Below are 20,033 nucleotides of genomic sequence, written 5' to 3'. Positions count from 1 at the left end.
CCGTATGGACAGCATTAAATAGTCTTGAACACCTTGACAGTCATCACATCAAAGTAAAGCTGTGGTCGAGTCCTTCGGAAGTACTGACATTGCCTAATACATTTCTATCCCTCTGGATTTTATTCTAAATCTCCTTCCATTTCTGTCTGCCCTTTTTATCTATTTATTATTTATTTTCCTTCCATCACTTGCGACATGCGGTATTGTGTTGTGGCTGGTGCCTCAGTGGATGGACAGTGGCAGGAGTGGAGCTCTTGGAGCGATTGCTCAGTGACCTGTGCCAACGGCACTCAGCAGAGGACCAGGCAGTGCTCGGCGGCCGCACATGGGGGATCGGAGTGTCGCGGTCACTGGGCAGAAAGCAGAGAGTGCCATAATCCTGACTGCACAGGTAAAAAAAATAAAAAAAATAAAAAGAGGCTCTTAGGTCATAAATGTGAAGGGATGAATGGAAGCCCATTTTGCATTATAATAATCACAATCATCGTTTCTAGCAAGAACCCAAGATTCTTTTAGCCGCGGGTTTTTTTTTTTCTATATTATTAAAAAAAAGCTTCCAAGCGAAAGAATCAAGAAAATAGCAATAATGTTCAAGATCATGCTCTATCAATTGGATTTGTAAAATCCAGTTAGAAATGCTGTATGCCTTTCACAGAATTCCGGGTTAGGCGTCCACCCTGTCTGTCACCACCATTGATGCATTAGAGGCTCAGAGATGTCAGCTTAGTGGCCGCCATCAAGCCTTGTCTCATCACACCAAGGCCTTCACATAATCTCCTGATGCAATTTTTGCTACTGCAGCCTGAGAGAGCACAGATTTATTCCCTTACTTATTCTTCTTTCATTGTGAAAGTCTGTCGAAATGTTTCGCAGGTATATTATCAAACCGAAGCACTAAAAGTAACAATAAAGGCTTTTCAGGATCTTTGTATTTATTTTGTCCTTCAATTTATGTGATAATGAACTCGGCAATGTTGTTGTTGGCTTCACACAGTGATGATACATTATGCGATTTTTTTGTCTTTAATGAGCTCAGCCAATTTAGCAATTCAAATGTATCACAAGGTGAGCGATCAAACGCTTGCGGATTAAAACCATGCACATCAAATTGATGGTGGCTGGCGAGTTATTACGCACTGCTAAACAAACCAATAAATTAAGGTGTAGAGGGAATGAAGGACAGTGCCGACTCTCTGTTAATAAACAATTTGCTACAAAACCAACATCTGGATAGTTTTGGCCAGTCTGACTTGGTAGTTTCTGGTTTCTACGTGTAGGCAATAGAGAAGGCGGTTAGTTGAAGGACAATGCATGTGTTTGCTGCTTCTTAAGAACAGGGTATGGGAATTACCATATTGCTGAAGGGTAGCATTGTTTTGTCTAATGCTCAGTTTAATAGTCTTCATTACAAGGGCATAAAACCTGCTGCTGGTTATGGCAACTTTGAAATTATTAAGCTTTAACGTTGGCAGCATGAGGGAAATAATCAGCATTTGCAGAGAAGCTTTTGCAGCCATAAAACACACATGCTGCTAAGTGCTCGAAGTTATTTTGTTCAATTTTAGACTATTACTAGGATACTAAGTCTGAGATAAGCACACTGTGGAAGTAAATCTTTGTCAAATTGGATGTTTCTAACAAGATGACTTTGTTCCAGCTAACGGCCAGTGGAACCCATGGGGTCCATGGAGCGGCTGCTCAAAGTCATGTGACGGCGGATGGCAGAGACGAACCCGAGTATGTCAGGGAGCAGCGACGAGCGGTCATCAGTGTGACGGCAACAGAGAAGAAGTCCGGAAGTGCAGTGACCAACGATGCCCAGGTGAGGCACAGTAATTGGTTTTCCACAGTCCATCAGCTGTTTAGGTATTGAGAGGAGATGAATTATATTAGCACAAACATACATGCTCCTTCGACGCAAAACAAATTTCTACATCAAGGGAAGATAGTGAGTCACCATGGCAAACTCCTACCCCTCCCCCCCCAAAAAAACAGTCATCCTGTTTTGCTGAGCTTAAAGCAAAAACAAACATATTGATCCTTGATGCACAAATTCCAGTTGGTATTGATTAGTTGTGGCTGTTTGCGAGGTTGTCTTACTGTACATTGACATTGTTAATAAGCTATTGGTAAAATATATCCGTCTTTGAGTTCACACCACTGATTTTGTATTTTGTGAATCAACATGTTGAACAAGGAATGTCACTATAATGTGTTCACACAGACTCATTTTGCTAGTATTGCTTTTCAACGTACTGCAAAGAAATGATCGCTGCATTCAGGAAATACAAATGAATAGCGCAGTACCGTACAATACTGTCATTTTGAATTTCAGCACCGTATGAGATTTGTCCTGAGGATTATGCCGTGTCGATGTTGTGGAGACGAACACCTTCAGGGGAACTGGCTTTTAATAGATGTCCACCCAATGCAACAGGTGAGGACAAACAACTATTTGTCATTGGTAATTTATTTACCAATGATAAATAGTAGTTATTAGTTATGTAGTTATTTTTGCTTGTGTGTTTGATCAAGGGAAAATATAAGAAATATAAGAGGAAAAAGTGATTCAAGTAGAGTATATTGATTTACCACAGGAATCTATAAACTACATGGCAGGCGTTATTGTTTTACAAGTTTCTTGCCTATTTTTTGTGAAATCTACAAAACCATGTGACACTAAATCTGGTGCCAGAATTCCGCCGCCAAATCCAGGCACAATGCCCTTATCCCTTCATCCCAATTCAACACGCAACGTAATTTTTGGCAGCACCTGTCAGATTTGCACGGGGCTGTTCTTCATTGCACATTTGTTATCAAAACATTCTCTGATGTGTTTTTTGACATTTGGCAAAAGGACCATAAGCAGTTACACTGCTTTGTTTTGTAATGGGGGAAGAAAAGGCATCTTTTTGTTGCATGTTGCATAAACAGTATAAAATCATAAGATAAATGTTTCCTAGCATGGATTGTGGCGCTATTACTTCATCTTACATATGTTTTTCAAGGAGACAAAAATTGAACAGTTTTGGAAATCAGAAATGGTAACTTTTGACAACATTTGGAAAGTTTATCTTACAGTTATTGCTAGCACTAATATAGTCTATTTTTCACCCCATATCTTAACATGTTTTACACTGAACACAACAAAAATTGTCAAAATATCTGGAATACATTTATTTAATTGACAAACATTTCATAATTTGCTCACACAACAAGATTTTATATAAGTATATATGCAATATGTGTATGCACAAGTCATGATGACGATAATAATATTCCAAATGAAAATGTACTTCTTTTTTATCAATGCACTCATTGGCGCTATAGGTAAAAAATGTTTTAGACTTGAAAAAGAATTCCAATCACTGAGTGAGTGCTCTTCTTCCACTTAAATTCAAGTGCCACTGATGAATTTCATGTAGTTTATAATATAGATTCATCTGAAGGATATTTTATCTTCATAAATCTAGTTCAGTACTGTCATTTTTGTTATCTTGAATAAAAGCCCTACTTCAGTAATGTCAGCGAGTTGTAAGCCTTGTTATGTCAGGACATTCTATCATTTCCAGGGAATCAGCCCGTTGCTCTTTTTGTCAGTACAGAAGGACAGTACAGAAGATGAATACACAGGTGTTTTGTGAATATAACAGCACTTGGATGCCAGATCTCTTGACCTTAGATGCTCGCATAATGGACGGCGTGATGCAATGATAAAAGGGTAAAATACAAAAGAGCAGACATAGTTCATATTTTAACTACACTGGCACTTGGCACTGGAAAAAGACTGTAATGGAGAATAGATCAGGTCAGGTCAAGTTTGTTTGTAAAGTAATTAATCGCAGCAAAAGTCTCAGCCGGCTACATTCTGAGACACTGAATGGGCTAGAACCTCCAAACCTTTTGTTTTGTATTCAAATTGAGGTGAAACTCAGAGAACCTGATGTGCAAGGAGACCATGATTAGGTCTCTTTCTTCTCTCCAGGATATTCGGGCTGCTGGGACCAACTTAACAAGGATTAAATATTGATCAGCACAAGCAACGCAACTAAATATAAAACATGAATGTAGCCAGACAGCTCTGGTGACGTGTCCAAAAAGTGTTTGGGGCAACGGGGCTTACACTGCCGTTGTCACTGTCATCATCAAGGTCATCATAGAAACAGCAGCCGGCGCTGGGGCGGAAGCAACGGTTCACCCATCACCGGTGACAACTGCCACCAGAGGCGGAACGATGGGGTCGGGTAGTTCCGGGCGGGTAGAATTTCCACCAATGTGGATAATGCCTCAATGTGGAAAGACAGGTGGACCCAAGCGCGCAGGCTCAGCTGCAGCCATGCAGAATGTGAATTGGATTTTGACATGACAGAACTACGCAGGCTAAATCTCTGTCGGAATAGAAACACAGGCAAGATGACAGAAACAAAGCTGACGAATAATTAAAGTAGAACGCATCAGACTAAAACACGAGCGCAAACATGCAGCTGAATGGAGCTAAAAGTTTGGGGATTTTTTAGATTTTCTGAACTAGAAAAGTAATCGGTAGAATTCGGACTTCTGCTAAAGTTGAACCATTACCAAAATTGTTAGACATAACATTGCGGAACATCATTTGTTTGTCTACCCACGCTGTCGGTTTCTACACTCAGCAGCAGTCTGATAATAACAAGGCTGTTGTGTTGAAGGCAACAAAGAGTCTTTATTGTGAAGCTACACACAAATACACAGTTGAAGGGCTTCTGTCTGCCTGTAACAATCTATTTACCTGACTGAAACAACGAGAAACAAAATCTTATGCTATCCTATCTGCATTTTTATTCCAAGATTCACCAATTAAATGACTTCTTACATGCCAACCCTCTTCGATTGACACTTATTTGTGCCGCACAGAAGAAGCTGAATCTGGTGGAACAGTGGCTCATTTGTCCCCAATGCAAGTGGAATGTAATGGGTTTTTTTTATTAGCTCATATTGAAACAGCAATAGAACAATCAACTTCAAACAACATATATTTCATGTTTAAGTTCGAAGGCCGTACTGGAAAAGATCAAAGGTCAAATATATTTTTTTAAAGTGAAAATTAAGGTAGAGATTGAGAACTTTACACTACCCTTACAGTCCACTTGCATTAGAGAAGTGAACGATCAAGTCCAGCGCTATCGTCCAGCTTGTCAGGGTTACTGATTCAAATGAGACGAAACATTTTTTTACAGATTGCTCAGCAATGGCGGATTTGTGATTCTTGGTCCAGTAGGGATTTTTTCCTCCCTTAGATAATGACACCCTGAGATGTGAGCACACATTGTGTCTGAGAGATTGTGTGGCACTTTTGGCAGCAATGTTTCAGAGATGATTAGCTGATCAATGAATGGCATCTTGCTGGGGGGTGGGGGAGTCTTCTTTTGGCAGCTGATTTGGTCATTTGCCACTGACTGTGACGCCTCCAGAGCGCCTTGACATTTGATATAAATCTTTTTAGAAAAGGTTCCAATCAGTATACCGAGAATGCTCGGAAGGATCCGACCTAGCCTTGACATTGACAGACACCCAAGGACTAAAAAAAAAAGGAAAAAAAATGAATTTAGAGGTACAGATAAAAGGGGAAAATCAAAATGTGGCCATACAGATATCCATTTTGTTTTTTATTTTTTTATTTCTTGTGAGCTTAGCATCTGAACCACTGCACTACGAATTGTTCCCCTCAAATTGTATCAACTGAATGTTATAGAATTTTATTGACATCAGTTTTCTCATTTGCATAATGCAATTTATTTTATATGACATGCTAATAATTTATTTTGTCATGCATACTTTTAGATGATTATGCTCCAAAGCAAAGTTCAAAAAGCGTTCCATTTGTATCCATTGCTGTCCCTATCTGCTCCTTGAATTATCAATTAAGTCTGATGTCACTCATTTAAAGGAGAGAGCAATTACTGCATGATAACTTCAAGCTATTAAACTCTTCACAGGATAATGTACCAAAAAAGCTCATATGCAATTCCATCTTGGAAAAAAATCAACTCTGCATCATTGCAAAATATAGAATGTGTCTAGATTAAAACCACGACCAAAGATGACCCCTACATGGATTAATAAAAGTAATAAAAAATATTTTTCGGACTACGCATGATTATAAATTGCATTCTCGTAGAGCCTGTCTATTTTGGTAAATTTCCATACAATTTTCGTTCAATTTGGATTCAACATCCTAGTGTGTTGTGGTTCTAGAATTCGGTCGTGATTGTGGTTGCAGTTAGTGTGCAGAGTGGAACACAGATCTGTGCTGTCGGGGCAATGTTTTCGTGTAGCCTAAGTGTGTGTGAGACGAGAAGATAGTACTAGCTGTGGAGAAGGTAGGTGTATGGGAGGGGTGGCTTTGAGGCCTCTCTCCCAGCGTGTGTGTTGGCATGTGGAAAAGTGAAAACGAACGAGAACAAGCAGTAGCAAAGGTTTAAGCGAGGTAGGGACGCCAGGGGAATTGTTTTTTTTTACTGTGGGAGTTTTCCTCGGAATGTCGAGCGACCGGGTGATATGTGAAGTGCACTCCAGCAGGTCGACAGCTGGGAAGGTGTGATGTTGCAGCGTCTATGTAGGATGCGCACGGCCGTGTGGGTGGATATTGGGTGGTTCTGCTATTTCTAGCTCGCTGTTCCATCGCCTGACAGCCACCGCAGCAGTAGTGCTACATGCTTGAATAAACTAATCTCGACTTTGCATGTTGCACTAACGACACAAGACACAATGCATATATTACAAGTCACGGGACTATGGTTTTACTGCTAATACATTTAAAAAGCACTCTCAAATGCATTGCATAATTGAATATGCAGCATCAAATTTTGATTGTGAGTGATGAGCTGCAGAACTGGACAAAAGGGGATTGTTAAATATCTTATGAAAAGAACTAATATGTCTGGCCTTTTCTCTTCTCTTTCCTTCATTTCCTGTTTCCAACTCCCCCCTGACATCGCTGCACCCTTCTGTCATTCAACTCTCCTTTGGTCTTAATCCCACCCCTAAACTCTCTGCGGCCGCATCTTCATCTCCCATCTTATCTCCCACCCACTGTTTCCTTCTCTCCAAATCTGTCGCTTTTCCTCGCCCACTCCGTCTCACAGGCACGACCAGTAGACGCTGCTCTTTGGATCACCGCGGCATGGCCTTCTGGGAGCAGCCCAGCTATGCGCGATGCATAACAAATGAATTCAGATACTTGCAGCAATCAGTAGGTGCAAAGTCAGCTCCCTCCCACATCCTCTGCTCCTAATGTATCAAACTGTAAACCAACCCACCCACCCTGAGCGCTTTCTCCCCACCAATCATCCTTTCTCATTGCACTGAGGCTAAACATCGCTCTTTCAATAGAGTGGTAAACATTTTGCCATCTCTGGTTCTGTAATAAATTGTCTTCATTTTCTCACATTTCCCTCGTGCTTTGTTGCTGTATTGGACTTAAATCACCCAGATGTAAATAGCTGAGCAACAATTACGTTGGAGCCAAGAATAAAAACAGAGTCAAGTCATTCAAATACGGCGGACATGTTGCGTTGTAATGCTGTTTTTTGTTTTGTTTTTTTGCTACAGAAACATTAGATTGCGTCGTCACTTCAAAGGAGTTATGGCGTAGTCTTTGCAATTTCATTGATTAAAAAATCACTTTTACAAGTCACTCAAAATCAGGCCCACTTTCAAATTACGACGCCTCGTCTTTTATGTGAAGTCGTTTTAATTTTTGGCAAAACAATCTCCAATATATTGCGTTCTAATGGACCACAATCAAATGGGAACTTTTATGCCTCCTTCATGACTTCTTTTTTATCGAATTTTAATTTAAAATACTGTTATTAAACGATATCAACTATATTTCTCGACGCAAATTGTCATTGTAATTGTTTAAAATCTTATCACTCACACAACATACAGTCGGAATATTGTAACATGTTTTTTTTTTTTAAATGTATCTTATTGCTATACCACTACCGATGTATATTTTATATCCAAGCATAATTTTTCATTTGCAATTCCTCCCTAAACGTGTATCTTCTGCTTCAGTTAGCTCCTTTTATTCACATTGGCTCATTTTAGACATTTGCTAAGTACAATGCATTCGAGTCTGACTCAAATATTAAGTGTCACATAAAGGGCCTCTGAGAAAATAAGCTTTCTTTTCATATTTCATTCACTCCATTTCCTCCAATGTGAAGCTGTCTGTTGAAAATGTGAAGGACGCCGATGCCCCAAGTTCTTTCCTCTCCTGTTTTTGGAGGTTCAGGGCCACCTTGCGAAGGGACAGAGGATGCTGGCAGGGGATGGCATGTCCCAGGTGACCAAAAACCTGCTGGACCTTACCCAGAGGAAAAACTTCTATGCCGGCGACCTGCTGTCTTCTGTGGAGATCCTCCGCAATGTGACGGAAACCTTCAAGAGGGCCAGCTATGAGCCGTCTTCTGATGACGTGCAGGTAAATTAACGAGTAGACTTAGCGCAAGACAAAAATCTAGTTTACTTGCACATTTGATTAAAAATTAAAAATTCTGTTCACCAGTGTAATTTGACAATGTTGTATTCCTGCAAACTTATTTCCAGTGCAGTCCGCTTGTAATTTGTGATGACCAAATGACTGCTATGAAAAAGCCAATCAATACAAAAAACCGAGTGGTGTTATGTGGGACTAGAAAATACGTAGAAAGTGATCTCCCTCTGCCAACACTGTCGTATATTAGAGAAATGTCTGAGGCAGCACAATGGCTGACAAACAAGCCTGTGGCTCTATTGTATTAAGAAGTCTCCTCCACAGCCTAAGCTGTTTCATCTCATCATGTTGGGCTTGACTGCAGTCCTGATCCTCTTTATGTCAATGATAGAGATTATAGCTAAAGCTCCACCTGCATCTTCAATAAGATAATTTATGTGCTCAGAGCCGTGTCACTTTCAAAGACACCCTTGTCGGGCCTCGGGATCTCTGCTCACTCCAGCATACGCGGGTGATTTACTCACTGTCTGCAGGTCCTGCTCACCAAAATAGAACTCAAAAGAGACAATTGTTTGTTGGTTTGATTTTAGGCCAATTCCCATCATATTACCAAATTGCCTTGATCGAGGATGGGAAAAATAATGATCAATTAATTCATTAGAAGTGGAGAATCTGTCTTTATCATCTGTCTGCCCATTAAATTTGTTTTCTATTTCAAACCGCAGACTAGAGACTCAAAAGAAACCACATGACCACCGATTGTGTACTCTGTTTTGCTTCAACTGTATAAGATGCAATTAATAATGAATTCAGTGAAAACCCGATCTATCCTATCGATAAATCGATTAATCAATCATGCCCATATCAAGCATTTAACAACCACAAATTTGTGGTCGGCGTAAAATATGATTAGATAAAAATAATAAATCCAGCTCAACATATGATGCAATGCAGTTCTATAAACACAGAAATAACCATTTGATTAAACAAATTACCCCAAAGAATGGATATAAAAAGTCTACACACCCTTGTTCAAATACAATAACCTGGTTGGATAAATAAACTCACCCTCATGCAAATATTTTGTTGCGGCACCGTTGGCTTTTATCACGGCACTCTTAATGTAGCAATATTTCCCCTTTGCAAAAACGCTCCAAATCTGTCAGATTGTGAGGACATCTCCTGTGTACACCCCTCAGATGTTAGACAGAAGGAACTGTTCATAATTCACTCCACCCTAGTTCCCGCTGAAGAAAAACAACTCCAATGCATGAGGCTGGCACGACCATGCTTCAATTTTCCCGCGTGTTTTGGAGATTTCAAAAATATTTCATTCAAGACGGGCTCGAATGATTTTTTTGTTAAATTCTTCAGTATTGGTTACCTTATCTCATTTTATCATCCCTGATTTGGAACCCCTTGTATGTATCAATAATACTCAAAAAGTAATCTACTGCTCCATATGGCACAATATAGACTGATGTTTTTTTTTTTGCTATTGTTTAATAATTATTATCCAGACAATTACACTTTCTGGCCATTTTGTATGACTTACAAATTCTAAATATTGGTTATGTATATTGTTGCATCCGTTTTGTCTGTCAGAAAGATATCATGAGCAGAAAAATTGATAGATGCCATAGATACATAATATGTAAGAGACTAAAGCAAAAAGAACTTTGCATCTTTTAAATAACATGACATTTGCTGGCAATTTTCAAGGCATGTGAATCATGAATAATAGATATGACAGTCATGTTCGAACCTCTCAGTGGTCCCATGTAGTCCCCATGAATGTCTCTAATAATCTACGGCAATGTGTCGACCACGGATGGGCGACCTTGAGCCCATTCAGCCATTTTCACACCATAAAAAAAATCTGTGAAATGAGAAAAGCATTGTGTCCACAGTTATTACCAGAGCTCTTTGGGGTGTGTGGGCCGACAACAGTGCAGTCAGATAGTCAGCAGCCCCCCATCCCAACTCCACCTCGACCTCCCTCCCCCCCTCCTCGATGCGTCTCTGCACTAATGCAGTGTTAAAGTGGGCACATTACCACCAGAGGGAGCATAAGCATTCAAGTAGAAAACAAGATAGCCTGTGTCAAGAGATGGAGAGGAAGAGAGAGAGAGAGAGAGAGAGAGAGAGAGAGAGAGAGAGAGAGAGAGAGAGACTCTCCCTCAGGCACACCGTGGACCAGACGAAATAACAAGACTAAGGATCAGACCGAGGTCCTATTACAACCGCAGGCATGCACCCCAAGCATTCCCGACTCTCTCCCGCTGAACAAGACAATGCACACAGCTGCTCAAACATTCCCTTTCATCTGTTTTTTCCCCCCCATGGTTGCAGCTTGTGCTTATTTCTTCCAGCGTTCAATATTTTTGCAGCAAGCTGCAGGGGTGTGTTCAAGGAGACTGTGTTGAGTTGCCCCTGATATGCCATCGCACAGACTTATGACCTCATAGTGATGCATAGAAGGAGATGCTGCTCATTTTAAGCAACTGAGAGAATTCACGTGTGTGATAGGGTTAATCATATTTCCTGTCATATTTCCACAGAATTTCTTTCAAATCATCAGTAATCTCTTGGAGGAGGACAACAAGGAGAAATGGGAGGATGCACAGAAGGTAGGCATGTTGCAGTGAATAATTCAGGTCAGCATGAGTGTTGTGCACTTAAAAACTCATGCAATGTTGTGCCATGTCACCCATAGACTTAAATAAAAGTCAGGTTTGTGCTTAGATAACGCTCTGAATCACAAGGGTCATTTAGCAAGTGTCCTCAGATAGTGCATGTGGCCTCATTTTGATGGTTACTTCTGCACATCACCACTTGGTGGCAGCAACACCGCCACAGAGACTTGTCCAACCATAAAAAGCACTGCAGGGCTCTTTCATTCTGCACATTGTTCCACATAGCAGATACAAATCATGGCAATTAGGGTGATTAGACCATTACTTAAGATGAATTTATAGCACTCTGTTGCACTTCGGGCTTTATGTTTTATTGATTATAGTGCAGCAGCTAAAAGTCAGTCTTCCACTCGCATACCTCTCTCTCTCTGGCAAGCTAGAGAAATTGGCAGTTTTTGGGAAAATCACAGAAAGCATATTTAAGGGTTGCAGCACTGCAGTAACGAGGCTCGGCTCAAAACAATACACTCCCTCGCAATGTCGTTTATCTATGAATAGTAGCTCCTGGCTAAATCTTCTCTTGCACCAAGTCAGAGCTTTGGGAGATGCCGTCTTTTTAAGGCAGCGGCTTCGCTGAAACCTCCGAAAACATACACAACCTAGACAAAAGATGCCATCTGTGATAGATGCAAGTCTGGAGAGGGCATCTGCTCTGATGCCGCTGCCAGATCCACCTGAATGAGGTAACACTGACAGACACAAACTGAAATCCAGTTACATCACGTTAGTGTTGACAGCAGTTGCCTGTATAGACTGCATTTAAGTATCTATTTATGGTAGCTGTAGTTTGACAGGGCCTATAATTTGCTTGTTTCTCACATTGAAACACTCACACTGAAGCAAAATGAATCAGAGAACGTGCTGAGCAGATTTCAGGAAATGTTAACAAGTGTGATGTTAACAATGTTAACAAACTTAACATCCACACTCTATTTTGGTTTCGACAGACAATGCCGGGACTCACAGTTATATATTTTTTGCAATGAGTGCATGTCACTCAGTTTACACAATGCCCACACGCTATGCGTTAAAGATGCAAATAAATAAAATAAATCACCTTACTGTGGATCACTATTTATTCACCTCCTGTCACTGTTACCATGGCGAAAGAAGCAAGAGCTTTGTCTAAAGATACTCTATTGCAGCCATTTCCCTGTGCTGCCTTCACATCTTTACAGTTGCCATGGAGACTAGTGAAATACGTACGACTGAGCTGTGCGTCAAACATGCCGGAAGGGGCGATGCAATGTGCTTTTCTTTTTACCACGCCCACCCCAACTCCCGCTACTGATTTGACTCTCTTAGAGGATCTCAACTGGCAGATCCACTTGTGGCATCTCACTCACACAAGCACACACACACACTTACACATACATAGCTCTGCATTAGGTGCTTTCCCAATATAAACTCAGAATGAAGTGCTAATTGCTAAATGCCACTTAAAGGCCTTTTTTAAATTGAGAGCCACATTTTATGCTCACACATTTGTTCAAATAAAGCTAAAGTCAATGTTTGTGAATACTGTCAAATCTCGTCATTCCTTGTCAAAGCTTGTGCTTAGAAGTGACCTGTCAGTGTATGAACGAGCATCCCCGATAGTGGTTTCATCTCTTCCAGGGCAGTTCTGGAATTGTCTTGCATTTGATTTATTGACCAGGAGGGAATGGCTTACACTGCCCCCAGTGGCAATGGCTGAGCCTGTGGAGCTGTCCATGGTGCTGACCACAAAGCACCACATCAAACATCCACGTTCATTTAGTGACTTAGCTGTGTGTATAAATATATATTTATGTACAGTTTAAGATGTACTCGGCCTGTCAGGTAAACGTTATGAAAAAAAAAATAGATTAAAAAAAATGCTCTAGGCCTTCCTAGAATCATAATGTTCAAATGCTAGACCTCATACAATAGGGCACAGTCATCTGCTTCAGTAAGCATTAACCGCGGGCTTATTTCTAATCACATTTTTATTTGAATTTGTTTTGACTTTATTCCCCACATTTTTTACCCCCACAGACAGACTCAGTGTGTACGAACTCAGAGCAGCAGAGTGGAAAATGAGGTGCTTTCTCAAAGACTTATTTAATAATTTGTTGTCTGGTGCAGATCTATCCTGGAGCGGTGGAACTCATGCAGGTCATCGAGGAATTCATCCACATCGTTGGATTGGGAATGAAGGATTTCCACAATTCTTATTTGATGACTGGTAACTTAGGTAAGCCTTCGAGCTTCTGTTTCTACAGCTATCATTAATTTAGAAGAAATGGTGCGTGAAACACAATGTGGAGAAAAACTGATGGGGATCAATAATGTTTGATAAAACAGAGCTAGGGGGTGTAAATGTGCCAGATTCTCATGAAAACACACATTCCACCAATAATTGGTCTAGCAACTATTTTGACAGACACATTTTTACAGGGGGATAAAAAAAAAATCAGATTGGCAAGTGAATTAATTTGTCAATAAACAATTGACTACGTTGACAAACGATATCTAGCAGGAATATTGTTAAATTAGTAACATTTACACAATTAAATAGCACTTTATGTACTGTACTCTTGCCATTCATACAGCAGAATAAGTCGTAGCAAGTATAGTATTCGCTTTGTATTCAGTTAAACAGGCCCAGATGTCACACTGAGCAAGTTGAGTAATTTCTGAATACGCTGAGACAAGACCATTATTATTTCATAATTAATGGTTGGTGGATATCCAAGAGATTATTTCTTGCATACAATTGGGGCCTTGGTTCAATTAAGGATGAGAAACTGAGAAAAGTTACTGTCATCTTTGACCATGCATTTCTAATTAAATAAGTAATTAAGTTTTCAGCGGAGCACTTCATTTAAACATCTTTCAATCAGTTTTTGAAGGATTTAGTCATATTCTAATCAAATGTTAATAGCGTATTTATGGCAAATGTGCGCTCTGTGTTCAACTGTGATGCTACCAACCCGTGTAATTAGAGCAGCACAATGCATATCATGTACTAAAGTGCAATTTCAGCAATAACAAGATTGTTTGAGATGTGGGAGAACATTGTGGGCGTGTCTGATAGAATGTTATCGAGCTGAAGTGAAATTACAAGTTATTCAATGTAGCTGTAATGAGCTTGAAAACCATTTTTAATGCACCACTGGTTGTAGTGGAGATTAAAACGCCCCTTCTTTGGGACAAACCGTCTCTTGATATGAGTCTTGGAACAATATTTCTCCTCGCTAATGTTCTCATGGGTTCTTTTAGTTTGTGTCTCACTGCCTCGTGGATGATCACGGGTCTCAGTGGCATTTCATTTCTCAGTCATCCATGGATGCCGCCTCGCTGGGATGGAATAATGGAACAGCGGTCTTGATTTATTCATGCAAATGAGTGTGAGCTTGAACAGCTGGGCTGGTAGGCAATTCCTCTAAAGGAGTCGGATTTTTTTCCTAGCTTGTATTCTTTACAGTGGCCAGCATTTGACCCACTTATAGGAAACACTCGACACTCTGAGGCTCTTTACGGTGCATAATTTCCATCATGATGGATAGGAGGCCCCCAAGAAGAGCGTTGCAAGCACAATGCAACAAATGCGTACAAAAAAAAAAATGAAACAAATTAAGCAAAGAACACTTGGAAAGAGGTTTGTGTGTTTATTTCACCTTTAATATTTTTGGACCATTTATTGGCTCTTCTTTCTTCATCCAGTTGGGCTTAATAACACTCTAGTAGCAGCTTTTAACGTGCCTGTGTGACATGTAACCAATTCTAAGATTTGACAGGGTAACATTAGATCAATAGTTGATGATAAAATTGGAGCTTTTACGTCATATTAATGGCACCCTGACAGGCGATTGAAAGTTACATTTGAAAGAAATGAAATAATGTCCCCAAAAGGTGCATTAAAAACCATGACTATGAATTTTGGTAACAAAAGGGATTACTTATTACAATGTTTAGTAAAGTGTTGTTTTTCAGGCGAGGAACATGGTGATAAGTGCACACATGCACATCCTTCATATTCTTTAAATTCCCTCTAGAGGACTTTGTTTAGCATGGCATCCCCAGTCAGAATTCCATGAAATAAAATGTGCATGTGTAGAAGTTTGCCCAACATGTTAATGCGGAACACGAATTCAGTTCTCTTTCAAAGTTTCAAATGCATTTTGGGTTCATCGTGAATTTTCACCTGAAAGCCCACGCTCTCTATTTTTTATTTTATTTTTGCGAGTAGTGTAGTTAAGGCTGAGCCGCATTCAAACATAATGAGCAGCGCCATAATTCCCTCATGTGAAAATGAACCACATTCTCGGTGCAATGAATCGCATCACAATCGTGAATGATTGCTTTATTTGTGCTGCCGGGCCCCATCCGTCAGATGCAAAGCCCCGTTTACATGCAGAATTACCCTGGGCTGTGAAAAGCAGCCTCTCCTCTCCTAGTCCTGCTTTTCATGCTGTGACCCATGACTAAAAAGACAACCAAACGGCTGCCGCACCAAGCATCTGGCACCTCCGTACGCACTTGCTGCAATGTGATTTCATGGCCGCTCCTGGATCATCCCAAACATACAGACACGCCTTCTCCCGTCGCAGTCTTCATCCCAGCATGGAGCCTTGCCAGGATTTAAATGGTATTGTTGGCAAAGAACGATGAACAATGGAGCTTTTGCATCAATGGAGATTAGCCTCGCATTCCCCTCTCTAAAGCAGCACCTGACTGGCACGGGCTGGGATAGCAGGTGGAGAACAGGCCAGCTTTATCCTCCACTTGTAATGCCGAGGCTGGTTTTGCTTAATCTGGAGAATTGCCGCGGTGCACGGACAGACCCTTTGTGGCACTTCAACAGGGAGGTGAGAAAAGGAAAGAGCGATTAAAGAGATTACCTGTATACTGGTTGTCAGGTGCCACTTCGAGCTCGGATTAGGTACTTTTCCTTAGGGAGCGCATTTAAGCAACAGTAAGGATATTCTTTATTTTGCTCCAGGGCTCCCTCTCCAGTTGTCTGGTTTACTGAGGGGAAGTCTGATAGTAATAATTGCCCAAAAAAGTACATAGTACATTTTATTTAGTTTGTTGAACAGCCACTATCTGGCTAAACTCAAGATCACTGAAATCCACTCATTTGTAAAAGAAGCTTATTACCATAAGAGCACTAAACACCAATACAATTGTTTGTGTTATGATAACATGTTATAAAATAAAAAGATGGGTTCCTTATTGGTCTTTTTTACAATAAAGAAGAGTAAAGACACCATTGCTAATGCAACATGCTGGCCCACCGTACTCGCCAGCTTTGGGTTTTGAAAAATAGAGATCATTTTTATTGGTGTATTGGCCCAAGTTTCTTCTTCCAGTTTTTTTTTTTCTTTTTGCCTTATATTGACCACATGAAAGAAAATTACGCTTTTCTTATATTCAACAAATTACTCTGTTTACTATCGAGGACAATGGATAAATGTGCACTTTTTAGCTTTGGTTATGAAATGAGTACCAGATAAGGCTTAATAATGAGGCTGCACTGATGATAGCAGTTGAGAACTATTGTGATAGACCGTGAAATAAGATGTCTTCGGTTGGCATGGTAATGACAGAAACACTATTCACATAATTATAAGACAGAGAACCATCAAAACGTTTCTGTTAGTTTAAGCTGTTATTGCTTATAAGGCTGAAAGTTATTAGTAGTATAAATTCGATTTATATTCTATTTACTTGCTTAATGGAGCCAATAGGAAAATGGGGTAATGGGATGTTTTTTTTCTCAGCCTGGGTGAAGTTAATCTTGCTTTTCCATTGCATGAATAATTGTTTGTTGGAAAGTTGAACAATAATGTTCAAATCAAATAAATTTAGGACTGAAATGATCAAATCTGAGTGTTGGGTTTCCTAGACTTGGGGCCATCATTAATATTTCATTTTCAATATACGGTTAAGTATTTGGCTTCAAACAAGGAAGACATTTATAGAAAAGGTCAGATTTGGAAAATAATAAAACAATTTTCTCAGTTCATTGGCACCCGACCAGTTCAGGGTATGTCAGCTGAGAATTGAGTGGGCTTTAAAGTCACACAAACTGCTCTGAGTTCATCTATACTGACCTACATGTTTAACTGTGTTATTTATGCAGTGGCCAGCATCCAGCGACTTCCAGCCGTGTCAGTCATGACTGACATCAACTTCCCAATGAAGGGCCGTAAAGGCATGGTGGACTGGGCTCGGAACTCTGAAGATAAGGTGGTCATCCCAAAAGTCCTCTTTGTCTCTCAAAGTGCAGGTTGGTTTCCCAATGTATCACAGAGCTTCCTGAAGCCATAAAAATAATCTTTTAATCGTACATTTATTCAAATATATTATTCAGAGCAGTCACTTTCCCATTTTTCAATTCATTGCCTACCGAGTTTATTTCCCACTGACTGCATAATGACAAACCTGGAGGCCATTATTAAAGCTGGCAAATAAAAATCACATTTCTTAACTTCAATCGAAGGAGTTAGGTCAGCCTGCCTAGTCGTGCTTGTTCATTCACAGTTGAGTCAGCAGTTCCTGCTTTCTTATCAAGTGCTTGCCGTTTAGGTTAATTGCTGTTATCTCCCTATACTGGAATATATCACAGATAACAAAATAAATGAAACTGTACCAAATTTGTTATCCCAACTGTTCTCATTCTTTTTTAATTTTCAAGGTTTCACGGTTTGGATGAGTGAAGAAGTTGTAATGATAACTGGCAAAAAAATAAAAACAAACACGTATGTAATCATAATCTTCAGAATCTCTACTTCATAATTTTGAGTATGATTTTAGCATTAAAAGATGATCACTGAAAATGCATCTAAATTGTATATCAGGATGCCAACATTTCTCTGTCGTTTCCTTGCAATATAACGAATTTACTCCTGAAAATGATTTTTTTTAAATTATTATTAATTCTGTTTATCTATTGTTAACTCTTGTTTCCCTTTAGACATGGAGAGATCCCCCGTTTTCATTTTAGGAACAGTTCTTTACAAGACTCTTGGCCTCATGCTACCTTCACCAAAGTAAGAACACTGTGTTTAACTTGTCTGTATTTTCAACTGAAACCCAAAGAACGATACAAAGTATTTTTGAAAGTTGCTTAGTAGTCACTTCTTGGAGATGTAGATCAACTCCCAAAGCCAGACAAGCCATTGCATTGGAAGCAGAGCGGCTGGCCTTTTGCGTGTACAGGTATATGCTGGGGATGTGTGTCTGCAAGTGAGATGTGACAGTGAATTCTCTCAGCAGTAAAAGCAGATCAAAACCAATTGTCAGACGAAAAGAGGGTTCCCTTTCTGCCCAAATGTCAAGCTTGCAAAGTTCTAAAATGAACACAATAACTTCTTCCCTCTAAATGCAGTCATTCAAGTGCACTCAGAGCGGCACACTGCAGAGTTCAACAAAAAGTCCATTGATATCCATTTTACAGTAGGTTCTGAAAAGAGTTTCAAAGCGTATAAAAGGTCTGACAAAAATATTCTCAGCTCCACTGGTGTTGGAAGGACAGCCTTCCTGTGTGAGGCCAGCAGTTTTTCCCACCTTTGCTTCTGCTCTACTCTAAAATGAGACTATTCTGTCGAATAACTGGTAATGATTTTTGAAACAGCACTTCAGTAAGTAGCACATCTTAAATAAGAGAAGCCAAATAAGCATCATGTTCATTCTGGTAGACATGAGGGAATCCAAAAGCTGTCCAAAATGCTTTATGGTTTTCTACAACTATTTGTGTTTATAGTTCTCCTTCTAAAGGCAATGTTTTTTGATATTGCTCTTGTACTAGACTCTTATGAGATTGCGCCGGTTAAAGTGTCCAGTTATTGTACAACTTTTGAGGTCACAAAGTAATAGAAAATGTTGTCGACGGGATAATTCAAACAATGACAGTTATTCATTCTGTCATATTATTTGTTTGCGTTTCAGGAACCACACAATTGTGAACTCCAAGGTCATTGCTGTCACTGTCAGGCCAGAGCCCAAGGCCGTCCAGTCCCACCTGGAGATTGAGTTGGCTCACCTGGCCAATGTAAGCACAGATTCACACTCTCCCAAACCAAAGTTTTCATGTGGTTTAAACTGTTGTCATCGTTGTTTGGTAAACATTTTGCCCAATTCTCTTTCAGGGAACACTCAACCCTCACTGTGCACTGTGGGACAACAACATAATGTGAGTGAAACTGCATCCCACTTATTCAATTCCATGTGAAGCTTTGAGAATTGTTCAGTGAAGCAAGAAACTTACAGATTTATATTTGTATCACTCAGGAAAAAGGATTTGGGGAATATTGGAAGTAATTTATCATTACGAAAAAATGTTACAGCTGTGAAGTCCTGAATTACTGTTTAACTGAATTATTAGATTTTTGAAGGCGACTGTTATGGTTTTGAAGAAAGTCAATCTCTAATGGTAGATTAGTGCGGTTAATTAAGCCTGGAGCATGTCGTGAATGCTGTAGACCTCTTGAGCATATTATATCCAGGAGTATTCAAAATCTTGGTCCTATTGCAGCCTAATATTATCAAAGGGTTACAAGAAGATTGGAAAGGAGATGACTGAAAATGTATTTGAGGTTTATCTTGAATTGCAGTACTTTGGTCTTTGTGTGACGGATGTATTTGAAAACGTATAATGTGGATGTCTTGTATGCAACAATAATAATGGAGATTATGAAACAAACAAGATATTTGAGCAGATAAGTTTGGTACCAGGATTTCAATTGTCAATTGTTACGATCCCTTTGGCTATAAAATCCAGTTGTGACTGGTAGAGTGCTGAAAATGAGAAATGTGCCAATTTGAACACTCACTTCATCAACACGAGCCACCTTTTGTTTTTCAAAATGAATTCTTGTATTGACATGGAATAA

General features: G+C 39.8%; 1 protein-coding gene across 3 annotated transcripts in view; it reads left to right on the top strand.

Moving 5' to 3' along the window:
• adgrb3 (adhesion G protein-coupled receptor B3) overlaps positions 1–20,033 on the top strand; it is an 85,601-nt gene that overhangs the window by 39,735 nt on the left and 25,833 nt on the right. For all 3 annotated transcript variants that reach the window (XM_085921668.1, XM_085921666.1, XM_085921667.1), the window contains 11 exons: positions 227–391; positions 1,658–1,822; positions 2,336–2,437; positions 7,122–7,228; positions 8,270–8,464; positions 11,038–11,106; positions 13,279–13,387; positions 17,282–17,428; positions 18,116–18,191; positions 19,090–19,192; positions 19,290–19,333. In XM_085921668.1, coding sequence (XP_085777794.1) covers positions 227–391; positions 1,658–1,822; positions 2,336–2,437; positions 7,122–7,228; positions 8,270–8,464; positions 11,038–11,106; positions 13,279–13,387; positions 17,282–17,428; positions 18,116–18,191; positions 19,090–19,192; positions 19,290–19,333 — 1,282 coding nt within the window. The remainder of the gene's footprint in view (positions 1–226; positions 392–1,657; positions 1,823–2,335; positions 2,438–7,121; positions 7,229–8,269; positions 8,465–11,037; positions 11,107–13,278; positions 13,388–17,281; positions 17,429–18,115; positions 18,192–19,089; positions 19,193–19,289; positions 19,334–20,033) is intronic.

This window comes from Syngnathus leptorhynchus, chromosome 10 (assembly GCF_054491065.1).
Source record: "Syngnathus leptorhynchus isolate UIUO chromosome 10, UIUO_Slep, whole genome shotgun sequence".
NCBI classification, from domain to species: Eukaryota; Metazoa; Chordata; class Actinopteri; order Syngnathiformes; family Syngnathidae; genus Syngnathus; species Syngnathus leptorhynchus.
Note: the sequence above shows the minus strand (reverse complement) of the source record. Positions and strands in the feature narration are given on the sequence as shown.